Source organism: Schistocerca americana, chromosome 3 (genome assembly GCF_021461395.2).
Source record: "Schistocerca americana isolate TAMUIC-IGC-003095 chromosome 3, iqSchAmer2.1, whole genome shotgun sequence".
Taxonomy (NCBI): domain Eukaryota; kingdom Metazoa; phylum Arthropoda; class Insecta; order Orthoptera; family Acrididae; genus Schistocerca; species Schistocerca americana.
The window spans coordinates 230125511-230138411 of record NC_060121.1 but is presented as its reverse complement, the minus strand read 5'-3'; the positions used below and the strand labels follow the sequence as shown (position 1 = coordinate 230138411).

General features: G+C 41.8%; 1 protein-coding gene across 1 annotated transcript in view; it reads left to right on the top strand.

Annotated features, from left to right (window-relative positions):
- Positions 1 to 2803: 2803 nt before the first annotated feature.
- LOC124605139 (DENN domain-containing protein 5B) overlaps positions 2804 to 12901 on the top strand; it is a 474504-nt gene continuing 464406 nt past the window's right edge. The window contains exon 1 of the mRNA XM_047136622.1: positions 2804 to 2964. Coding sequence (XP_046992578.1) covers positions 2868 to 2964 — 97 coding nt within the window. The 5' untranslated portion in view covers positions 2804 to 2867. The remainder of the gene's footprint in view (positions 2965 to 12901) is intronic.

The following is a 12901-nucleotide window of genomic DNA, read 5'->3' as shown; positions in this document are numbered from 1 at the left end:
TTCTTCCAAATTCTCATTTAAATACCTACGGTGCTGTTATTAACACAAGTAATATCGCCTTCAACAAGACAAATGGTTCAAATGGCTCTGAGCACTATGGGAGTTAACTTCTGAGGTCATACATCCCCTAGAACTTAGAACTACTTAAATCTAACTAACCTAAGGACGTCACACACATCCACGCCCGAGGCAGGATTCGAACCTGCGACCGTAGAGGTCGCCCAGTTCCAGACTGTAGCGCCTAGAACCGCTCGACCACCTCGGCCGGCTTCAGCAAGACAATAAACTGTAACCTTTATTTGGTTATAGCCCGACCCACTTCATTTCTGCACGGAATTGTGGAATTCTCACGGTGAGGACACTGTACATTCAGCGTTCTCACCGTGAGAATTCCACATTTCCGTGAATTCTTGCAGCGTCATACTGTTTAGTTTGCTATTGCGTTTTCCCATTATTAACACAGGTAATATTAAGTTTATCAAAGTCACTGCCACAAGCACTGGAAAGGTTAAAATACCGTACAACACTAACACAATGACATTAGAAAGCGCGCAATTGTTCACAAGATCGTGGTATCATCGTGTTTGCGGCGGTTTAGTTTTTCGAGCGAGAGAAGCGTAACATCTGCGTTCCAAAACTTCAGGCGAGCAAAGTATTGAAACAGGACAGGTGATTAGTCTGGGAAAAAAAAACTCGCGCTAAGAAAGACGAAAATCCGTGACGTCCAACGAGGTTTTGGGGACACGGAGACATTTTGTCAAAGATTGGGACTGCCGCAGAAAAATCGGGATGAATGGGAGGCCTGACCACTTCTAGTGTCTCGTTTCCGTAAACTAATAAACCACATAAATCTCTTGTACCCAAGATTTTCTCTCGACGAAAATTATGGCTTTAGGCCAAAAAAAAAAAAAAAAAAAAAAATGGCTCTGAGCACTATGGGACTTAACATCTGTGGTCATCAGTCCCCTAGAACTTAGAACTACTTAAACCTAACTAACCTAAGGACATCACACACATCCATGCCCGAGGCAGGATTCGAACCTGCGACGTAGCGGTCGCGCGGTTCCAGACTGAAGCGCCTAGAACCGCTCGGCCACTCCGGCCGGCGCTTTAGGCCATTATCAGTATAATAGTAGTGGGTATCCCCTAATAAAAAAGGAACAACCACGAAAGTTTCTGCCTATACACTGTAGATTTTGCACATATATAGAGATTAAAAAGGTATCGTGTACAAGATACACACTGCTTCTCAGAAAACGTATCATAACTGTTCATAGTTATTGTTATTCGCTCATTCGACCAGTCTCACCAGTTGAACAACTGAGAAGACTAAACCAAGTGTTGTTGCAGCTCGAAAATGTATTACCGTGCACCGCCCAGATCTGGGTTGAATCATGCGTCCAGTACCCCTGATCCTTACGGTTTACTATTGTTCCGATTCTTACACATAAAAATACTTCTGTTACTAAGATGCTTATAGAAGAGGCAGTCCAATGGAAACGAGACAAATGGAAAAAGTAAGCAAATTGTAATTTCGAAAGTAATTGTCAATACTTTTGTCCCAATGTGAGACAAGACGATCAATGCCTTCATGGAAAAATGTTTCGATTGCCTACGGAACCATGATTATACCGAGACGAGAACCTTTTAGGCCGTAGCAAATCGACCGCCTCGAATGTCTTTCCTCAGCGGTTTCGACTACTCTGTAAAAGTTTCGCTGGGAAGCCTTTACACATCCTCCATATAATTCCGATCTCTCGCCATATTTTTGGAACCTAGAAGAAAGACGTTCATGGTCGTCGGTTTACTTCTGACTAATCAGTGCGTGCCAGTCATGGATCTGTAGGCAACCACAAACATTTCCGTAAGGCGGCATTGACCATCTTGCTTCACAGTGGGATAAATGTATTAATAAATATTGTAACTACTTTTGAAATAATGAACAGTTTACTTACTTTTTCTCGTCTGTCTCCTTTTCCTTTGACTGCCTCTTACAGATTATCATCAGCAAATGAATTTATTGTTTTATGACGTAAAGTGAAACTGCTGTTCTTCCAAATCCTCATTAAAATACCTACGGTGTTGCTCTTAACACAACACAAGTAATATGGCTTTCAACAAGACTATAAATTCTAACCTTCATTTGCATATAGCCCGACTCAGTATGTACCCTATTATGTTTAAAGAGAAACTCATTCGATAATAAACAAAGTGTAGAGCGGCTCTTTTGAGGTATGCGTGAGCGGTTTTTGGTGTAAGTGTTACACAGAAAATGTACAAGTAAACATACTGACTGATGAAAGACCTGTACAATAATATTTAATTTAACACCCAGGCCGTTCGAAAAAGTAATTGCAACTCGAATTTAGTGGTAGCATGTAAGTCTCACGCAGTGCATTCCACGTATTACAAAACAATTAACAAAACATGCGTGGTGCGTATTAAAGAAAAATGTAAATAGATTTGTGAAGATAAAAGAGACACCTACGCTACGCTGTGTAGCAGAAAAGTGATACACAGAAAACCTTGCTTTAACTTTATATTCACGGTACGTATAGATCAAAACTTTTTGCAGGGTATCCAACGCTCTGAAAGAATATATTAAGTTTGCCACCGCTAGAAGAACTCAGGCAGCAATCTAGCAGGTTCAGTCTGCTTCTCGGAAGTTCCGCAAGCAAAGATGTTAGGTAGCCATAGAGTCTCACCGAAGGAAACTCTTGCGTTCCCTCACAGATGGCGCGCCAAGCGCTCAAATCAATTGTGTATCACATACCCGTCAGCTGAGCAGAAGCGAAAGATGGCTGCAAGCAGCATGTGTGCGGTAGGGTGATCTGTGTTTTAAGTGAGTGAAATTCTCGTTTTCGAAAATGAATGCGCACAATCAAGGATCCCAGCGCTTCGCGGACTATTTTGTTATTTGTGGACTGAATTTGGATTCAGGACTTGAACCAGACAATTTTTCAGGTAAGTGATCGTGAGATGATTTTTGACAATCAGCATCAATCAGTGTTCTTCATGCCTTCAAGACGAAATTTTATTTTCCTTTTTTTGTCTAAGATTCGGAACAGTACAAGCGCCAGAAGTTGGTGAAAGTTCGTCCTATTATGAATGTCTGCTGTTAAATTAATGCGAATGCAGTTTTGTGTATTGTTGATATACAGTCAATTTCCAATCATTGAAGCGCTTTTTATGCGTGATTTAGAAAACCTAATCCATCGAGATCTGGCGATATGCAGAGTCTGTCGAAAATGATGAATTATAGGACACTGTGGTTGTTTTGAATGCATTTGTAAAATAAAGATTCATGTTTCGTTCATAAACAGACATAATTTTAGCTGTCTCTGTTCCAGTCTCATGGTCCTTGCCCGCAGTCGCGTTTGTTATTTTTTTTTAAATTGTTTGTTGGTGCATTATGATACCGCAATTGATAAGACTTCCAGTTTTGGTTAGTTACTATTATTTGGTGGTGGTTTAACAGGTTTTTTTTTATTTCGCGAGGCATAATGTGAAATATCGCAGTTGCTTTCTCGATAATTTTCTAAGAAGCTTTCTCGAAGTCCTCAGGAACAGATGTATTTCTCTGAACGGAGATGAGTGTTGCAGGTAATAGCTGTGGTGCGTTTCGCAGAAGAAAATCGTTGAATTAAAATACTTGTGTTCACAAATTGACGTTACGTATGAAATGCGATCCTAACCAATAGAAATATACCCAAAAATATTTATCGCACATAACGCGTGACATCTAGGCGTCCACAAATATAAAACTTGATATTATTAGACTAAGGTCAACGCATTCTTAGTTCATCGTTCGTGTGACGTACAACAATGCGTCAGTGACGCCTTTAATAACAGCATATATCATGGCAATGTGTAGTGCTTAGAAATTACCAACTTTAATTGAATATATTGCTATTAGCGCTTAACATGAAGACATACCCTCCGATATTGTTTTTGCGGTTACATTATGACTTCTTAAATGTTGTATGACCGGAACATTTCTGCCTTGGCCTTCATATTTGTCTCATGGATCAAAATAGTCTCCTGATACTTCGTGTAGTTGTGTACTGTGTGGCTTCAATAACAACTGACCAATACTTCATGGGTGTAGTTTTTTTATTATTCAATTGTATTTGTAATTAGTTAAGGGTAACATGAATTATTGTCCTGAAGGACAGGGAATAACTGAACTTTGCGTATGTTGCAATATTATTTTTTTAATAATTTCGTAATACATATTTCCTCTCCTAATTGTTCACAGAACCTCTGTCACTGTATTATGTTGTATTAACCACTGAATATTTTTTCGCCTTTAATAAGAGACAAGATTCTAAAACACGTGAAACGAAACAGTCCGTGTTATAAAACGCCGCTCTGTGGACGAAATGTCAACAACCTTTGCGCAGAGCTTAGACATTTATAGTGTACAGAGCTTAGATATTAATAGTGTACGGCAGTTTCACGCTACATAAAACAGCTGGGCGGACAGCGATCGTAAACACCATGCCAAACTTAACCTAAGACTGGAAGCGCTTAAAAAGCCGTCTCTCATTGGTGTAATCATATAATTAACTTTTAATTTTGTTCGTGTTTCATTGTTAGATCCTGGGGTTACATGTATTCATATTTCGTTGAAAGACGAGTGTAGCGATGGAGACAAGTGTTCTTCAGAAGTTGTACTGTTTTTCTGGAAACTTTTGCTCTCAGTGGATCCAGCATTTTTAATACTGATCTTCATGTTTAGATTAAGTCTATTGGACGTTCAGATCTTTGGTCGTATTATTATTATTATTATTATTATTATTATTATTCTCGTTTATTGCCCTTTAGGAGAGTGTGTAAACTTTTGAGCGAAACACTGCTGCACTTCCTTTTCTTCTTTCCTTTTATCCCCCAAACCGCTTCATTAATTCACTACGTTTTTTTTTTCCTTCCTTTCGTCTACCCATTTTCTCCGTCTAATTTATTTCGTTGAGACTTTGCAAGTTTCTTGTTTTTTTTATTTTGGTTCTGAATTGCTTTCTTTCCTCAGTTTGTCCTCTCTCAAATTGTAAATCGTTGCATGTTTTCTTGTTTTACTTTCAACTAACTTTGTCTCTGATTTGCTTTCATTAACGATGTTAAAATTTTCTTAGTTGTTTTCATCCGACTTACTTAGGTGTCCGTAGAACGGTAGGTGTCTTTTCCTAATGTTGTCCGTGATGTGTGTTCATCGAGTTCCTTTGTAGCTCGTCTGACCGTTCCATCTCGGAGAACAGCGCCGTAGAATCTTCGTTCTTATTTCTCTGTGGCACGATTTTTATCGTTCATCTATCTAATTACTGTGGTTTGTGCCGTATGCAATGCTTTTGTAAAACAACTCTTGTAGTGTCGTAGTTTTGTATTACGAGGAATTGCTCTTTTGATGTAGTGATTCCGTGGCAGTTTGGACATAGTTTCTGTGTTAAAGATTCTGTTCAGCCCTGTGGGTTGGATGGTTTCTTCTAAGTACTTGAAGTGAGTGACCTGTGAGATTTTTCCATACTGTGTTTTCAGTGGGAGTTTTCCGGCGGGTGGTTTGGTGTCCATATACTGAGTGTTTTCATAGGAAATCTGGTGTCTAGTTCTACAGGAGATTTTATGTAGGCTAGTTTATCTACTAGTATTACTTTTGCTTCATCTTTGTTATTCGTAAATATAGCTAGGTTACCGACAAAAGCCAGGCATTTCACAGTGACTCCTTGTTCAGTTTGGATATTTTCTTCGTGCTTTTCCCGTTCTCTGATTATTTTTTGCCAGTACGCTGGTGAACAAGATTAGCGATAAGCCATCTACTTGTCGGAATCATGTGTGAGTTTTGAATGTGTTTGAAATTTCTCCCATTAATTTCACTTTTGACGTGGTTCCTGATATAGTTTCCTGTATGGTGGCTCTGACATATCCGTCGACTCCTAATTCTTTACGGCTGTTAAACAGAGTTTGCCTATGAACAGAATCGTAAGCTTTTTCTGAATTCACAAATGTGACTTAAGTGTTCCGGCGTCGTCTGCGTGTATTATGGTCCTGAAGTTCCAGATCTTCAATACAAAACACTTTCCTCATTGCGGAGATTATACAAGCCGTACCTATATGTTCTCGCTGTTTCTATATTTAATTTTACCCTGCGACAGCGAAAGCTTTCATTTCTGGAACAATGCGTAGCTTTTGTTACACAGCAATAAGGTTTGCTCCGAAACACGTTTTAGTGAATATTGATCGCAAAGTAACACAAGCTTGTTGTCTTCTACGTTGTCACCATGTTAAATGTGTTAGTATATTGAATTTGTCACGGCAACGAGTATCTATTTCTCGAGTGAGCAAAGCATACCATAGTGTAACCTCCCTTATATTTTTGAGCTTTGGACTTTATTCAGATCTTAAATATAATGACAAAGTAGGATACGAATTCGTTGGCATCAAAAGTAGACATTCTGTATGTATCAGTATGACCTGTGGATGATCCGTTAATAGAAAGAAGCTGGTGTTGAGTGTCCTGTGAAGCTCAGTAGAGAAGGGACTAAGGGAACAGACCAGAACTTGCCGTAGGAATCATTCCAGCATTCACTTGGTTGGGGGTGGGGGCAACAAAAGGCCTTGATCAGGAAGACGCAACAGGGGTTGCAACACACTACACAGACAATTCGGACTTTGTGTTTTAAGGTTTCCGTTAATAAATTCAGAGAGAATGCCGTGATGGTTCTTCAACAAGACCACGTGACATTTGCACCTCCATCCTTGACAAGATAAGTGCTGCTTCGTCGCTAATGACAACGGTGTCAGTCTCATTCCAAGGAATTCATTACTTCTGGAAGACGCCCATAAGATACTGCAGAAGTTCTCAATGTGGCGGGTTAGAGTGGGAAGCGGGACGGGGTAATAACAAGTCTTTATGCGCGCATAAAATGTGAATAAAAACTGTTATTTTCTAAACAATGCTTTTATACGTAATAAATGTTAAGCCATAACCAAAATATTTTAAAAAGAAAAATAAATTTACGTTTTTAAATTCGTAGGCGTGGTATGCAACACCGAAAATTGTAAGGTATCGATTTGAGTCAGCACCTTACGAGCAGCCGCTTAAGTACACTTGTACCATTGTCTGTTCAATCAAATAACTGGGGGTGGAGTAAACATTGATGTATTTTTTTTTAATCTCAATGTAACGCAAACAGAGTTGGTAAATACCTCTAAAGAACCAGAGGTGAGGGACGTGAAGACAGTCTCCTCAGGCTGGAGGAGGGGTATGTTGAGAAACTTTCAAAACGATATTTTTCAAACAGACGTTAACTGCGCTCCAAGACTACCCACGTTAGTGTCTGTGTTTCCGAGCAGAGTTTGAAGTGACATCAAACTGGTTTCCGACTGTATATAAAAAGCGTATCAATTGATATTTCAGAGTCCCCCCCCGGCGGCAAGGAGTAAGAAAAAAGACAAAAGAAAGAATATCAGAGGTTCAAATGGTTCAAATGGCTCTGAGCACTATGGGACTCAACTGCTTTGGTCATAAGTCCCCTAGAACTTAGAACTACTTAAACCTAAATAACCTAAGGACATCACACACATCCATGCCCGAGGCAGGATTCGAACCTGCGACCGTAGTGGTCGTGCGGTTCCAGACTGTAGCGCCTTTACCGCTCGCCCACTCCGGCCGGCTCAGAAGTTCAAGATGGAATTCGCTGGACGTCTTTCAAGGACTCACACAAGGATCTACTACCGGGAAATCATTCTTCCAAATCTGTTTTGGCGTCACTTTGTCAAAACCAATTTACAGACGTGAGATCTCAGTGCGGAGTCAGTGTTCCCCGAATTTTGAGGCTGAGCAGATATGACCCCACTTGCAGTGTCGCTCGTGCTCCGTCTAGTGCAAGATGGACTTCGTAAAAACTACCATCAGTGCACTTCAGGCTGCCAAGTTCTGATCTGCAGCTGTGTTGTATTTTGTTTGCTGCGACACGCTAAATAAATAACGAAGGCCCTATCATTATTTTCAGAAAAAGTTGTTTACATAATTTTACTTTCTCGAACACCTTGCCGCACGGAGTGGCCACGGTTTGAGGCGCCATGTCACGGATTGCGCGACCCCTCCCGCCGGAGGTTCGAGTCCTCCCTCGGGCATGGGTGTGTGTGTGTGTGTGTGTGTGTGTGTTGTTCTTAGCATAAGTTAGTTGAAGTAGTGTGTAAGTTTAGGGATCGATCGATGACCCTAGCAGTTTGGTCCCTTAGGAATTCATACAAATTTGCACATTTTTTTTTTTTTTTTTTTTTTTTTTTTTTTTTTTTTTTTTTAACACCTTCAGTGTCTCTCTTTTCCACTGTAATGTATTACAACTTCGCCAGTTGCGTAGAAAACATTACTGTTAATTTCTTATTGAACTAAACTCTGTTTAATGCGAGCACCTTGCGAACTTCGTAAACTATAAAGTGTCGCAGGATACCAAATCCGGAATACAATACTTGAGAGAGTAATGCCACTAACATTGCTACACAGCAGGAGAGGAACTTTGCTTATTTTCGCGACTGAAGAGAGATATGTTTCAAGACAGAGGTAGAAATGCCTCCATATTTTGTCTTAAAAGGTTGTGTTAACGATATTTTCTAATTATTGTTTAACCCTTTTTCGAAACGTCTGTAAAGTGTATAGAATGAGAACAACCATCTGATTTTAAGAAAAGACCTTCTTCACTACATATGCCGTTTCGGCCTTGTGGATACTAAAGATAACAGCTTTGACTGTTTTGTTTCACGCTGGTTATAATGAATGTGTTTCATAGACCGTTACGAAATGATGCAACAATTCCTTTCGGTGGAACGCCTCATTAATTTTCATAGATAGAATTAGGAAAGAATGGGCGGAAGTTACACCACGTTGGGGCGTTATCTTGCTAGTCGAGGCTTATTCAGAGACCTCAATTGGAAGAGTACTTTCAACGAAAGAAAGTTATGCGTGTTCTACATATTAGTTTTCACTTTGAAAATTTTTCAGCGCATTGAATGCCGCGGTAAAGCGTAATAAATAAAATTCTTTCTCTTTTTCATTCATATTTCGCGTCGGTTATTAACAACTACAGATAGCTTTTTCGTTTGTCAATTCATTTCATATGCTCACAGTTTCAGGCAACGTTATACAAAATAATAATAATAATAATAAATAAAATGGCTCTGAGCACATTATGGGACTTAACTTCTGAGGTCATTAGTCCCCTAGAACTTAGAACTACTTAAACCTAACTAACCTAAGGACATCACACACATCCATGCCCGAGGCAGGATTCGAACCTGCGATCGTAGCAGTGGCGCGGTTCCAGACTGTAGCGCCTAGAACCGCTCTATCACTGCGGTCGGCTGCAACGTTATTAGTTTGGTACATAAATTGATAGTGTTTTCGTTTTGTATGTTGGTATTCAGATCGCTGTGGGTCTATTCATCAACTGAAATTTTTTATTTGTAGTTCACTGTTGCTATTTGAGTTTACATTTCGTCGTTTGGAGATAGGTAATGGAGTTGCACATTCTAGATAATGGAGTGACAAGTGGAGACTCGGAACATTTCCAACATAATCTTCCGTTTGAGTTCAACAGAGGGGTGACAGCAGCGGCGGCAGCCAGAAACATTTGCGCCCTGTGTGGGGTATAATGCCATTGAACAGAGTAAGGCTTGTTTTAAGGAGGATCGTTTTGATATTAGTGACTCTCCATGGTCAGGAAGACCTTTGGGGTTTGCTGAAGACCGTTTAAACGCATTAATCCACAATGATCCACGTCAGTGTTTTCGATAACTGCAAATGTTGTTATCTGTGACCATTCCACTATCGTGCGACATTTTCATGCAGTGTGGAAGGTTCAAATATCGGATGTATGGGTATAACATGCTGTAAGCCATTTGTGCATCTCTGCTTGCTCGTCATAAATTGGCCGTAACGCTACTTGTGACGAGAAATGGTGTCTTTATGAGAACAGAAAAAAAAAGATAGGAATGTTTGAATCCAAACAAAGCACCAACTAACCGTACAAAAGATAATACACTACTGGCCATTAAAACTGCTGCACCAAGAAGAAATGCAGATGATAAACGGGTATTCATTGGACAAATATATTCTACTAAAACTGACATGTGATTACATTTGCACACAATTTGGGTGCATAGATTCTGGGAAATCAGTACCCAGAACAACCACCTCTGGCCGTAATAACGGCATTGATACGCCCGGGCATTGAGTCAAACAGAGCTTGGATGGCGTGTACAGGTACAGCTGCCCATGCAACTTCAACACGATACCACAGTTCATCAGGAGTAGTGACTGATGTATTGTGACGAGCCAGTTGCTCGGCCACCATTGACCAGACGTCTTCAATTGGTGAGAGATCTGGAGAATGTGCTGCCCAGGGTAGCAGTGGAACATTTTCTGTATCCAGAAAGGCCCGTACAGGACCTGCATCATGTAGTCGTGCATTATCCTGCTGAAATTTAGGGTTTCGCAGGGCTCGAATGAAGGGTAGAGCCACGTGTCTTAACACATCTGAAATGTAACGTCCACTGTTCAAAGTACCGTCAATGCGAACGAGAGGTAACCGAGACGTGTAACCAATGGCACCCCATACCATCACGCCGGGTGATACGCCAGTATGGCGATGACGAATACACGCTTCCAATGTGCGTTCACCGAGAAGTCGCCAAACAAGGATGCGACCATCATGATGCTGTAAACAGAACCTGGATTCATCCGAAAAAATGACGGTTTGCCATTCGTGCGACCAGGTTCGTCGTTGAGTACACCATCGCAGGCGCTCCTGTCTGTGATGCAGCGTCAAGGGTAACCGCAGTCACGGTCTCCGAGCTGATAGTTCATGCTGCTGCAAACGTCGTCCAACTGTTCGTGAAGACGGTTGTTGTCTTGCAAATGTCCCCATCTTTTGACTCAGGGATCGAGACGTGGCTGCACGATCCGTTACAGCCATGCGAATAAGATGCCAGTCATCTCAACTGCTAGTGATACGAGGCCGTTGGGATCCAGCGCGGCGCTCCGTATTAACCCTCCTGAACCCACCGATTCCATATACTGCTAGTAGTCATTGGATCTCGACCAACGCGAGCAGCAATGTCGCGATACGATAAACCGCAATCGCAATAGGCTACAATTCGATCTTTATCAAAGTCGGAAACGTGATGTATTTCTCCTCCTTACACGAGGTATCACAACAACGTTTCACCAGGCAACGCCGGTCAACTGCTGTTTGTGTATGAGAAATCGATTGGAAAGTTTCCTCATGTCAGCACGTTTTAGGTGTCGCCACCGATGCCAACCTTGTGTGAATGCTCTGAAAAGCTAATCATTTGCATATCACAGCATCTTCTTCCTGTCGGTTAAATTTCGCGTCTGTAGCACGTCATCGTCGTGGTGTAGCAATTTTAATGGCCAGTAGTGTATTATGCATTACGCGGGGGACGGTGTAGTGTCCTATAAATTGGTTTCCAGAGGTGTATCCATAATTGTTGACATCTTGCAGGCGCAGTCCAAGAACAACGACCTGGAAGACGGCGTGAAGTGATGCTACTCCACGATAACGCCCACCCGCATTCTGCTAGACAGATAAAAAAACACTATACAGGAGTTGTGTTGGGAACTCATTCCGCACCCACCTTATTCACCTGATCTTGCGCCCTCCGATTTTCACCTTTTCCGCTCTCTGTAAATGCGCTCCGAACCTGGCTCGACGAGTTCCTCGTTTCAAGTCCACTTGATTTCTACAGACGCAAAATCGAAAAGTTGCACCATCGTCGACCGGCTGTTGCCGATAGCGAAGAATAATATATTATTGACGACTGAACTTACTTTTCAACATGTATCTATTGTGTTTAGTACAGTTTTCTAAGTACGCTACGAACTTATGCACAACCCTATAAATACCCTACTGGCCATTAAAATAGCTACACCGCGAAGATGACGTGCTACAGACGCGAAATTTAACCGACAGGATGAAGATGCTTTTCAGAGCATTCACAAAAGGTAGGCGCCGGTGGCAACACCTACAACGTGCTGACATGAAGAAAGTTTCCAACCGATTTCTCATACACAAACAACAGTTGACCGGCGTTGCCTGGTGAAACGTTGTTGTGATGCCTCTGTAGGGAGGAGAAAACGTGGTAATCACTTTTCCGCCTTTGGTAAAGGTCGGATTGTAGCTTATCACGATTGCGGTTTATCGTATCGCGACATTGCTGCTCCCGTTGGTCGAGATCCAATGACTGTTAGCAGAATATGGAATTGGTGGGTTCAGGAGAGTAATACGGAACGCCGTGCTGGATCCCAACGGCCTCGTATCACTAGTAGTCGAGATGGCAGGTATCTTATCCGCATGGCTGTAACAGATCGTGCAGCCACGTCTCGATCCCTGAGTCAACAGATGGGGACGTTTGCAAGACAACAACTATCTGCACGAACAGTTTGACGACGTTCGCAGCAGCATGAACTATCAGCTCGGAGACCGTGGCTGCAGTTACCGTTGACGCTGCACCATAGACAGGAGCGCCTGCGATGGTGTACTCAACGACGAACCTGGGTGCACGAATGGCAAAACGTCATTTTTTTTTCGGATGAATCCAGGTTCTGTTAACAGCATCATGATGGTCGCATCCGTGTTTGGCGACATCGCGGTGAACGCACATTGGAAGCGTGTATTCGTCATCGCCGTATGGCGTATCACCCGGCGCGATGATATGGGGTGCCATTGGTTACACGTCTCGGTCACCTCTTGTTTGCATTTGCGGCACTTCGAACAGTGGACGTTACATTTCAGATGTGTTACGACCCGTGGTTCTACCCTTCATTCGATCCCTGCGAAACCCTACGTTTCAGAAGGATAATGCACGGCCGCATGTTGTAGGTCCT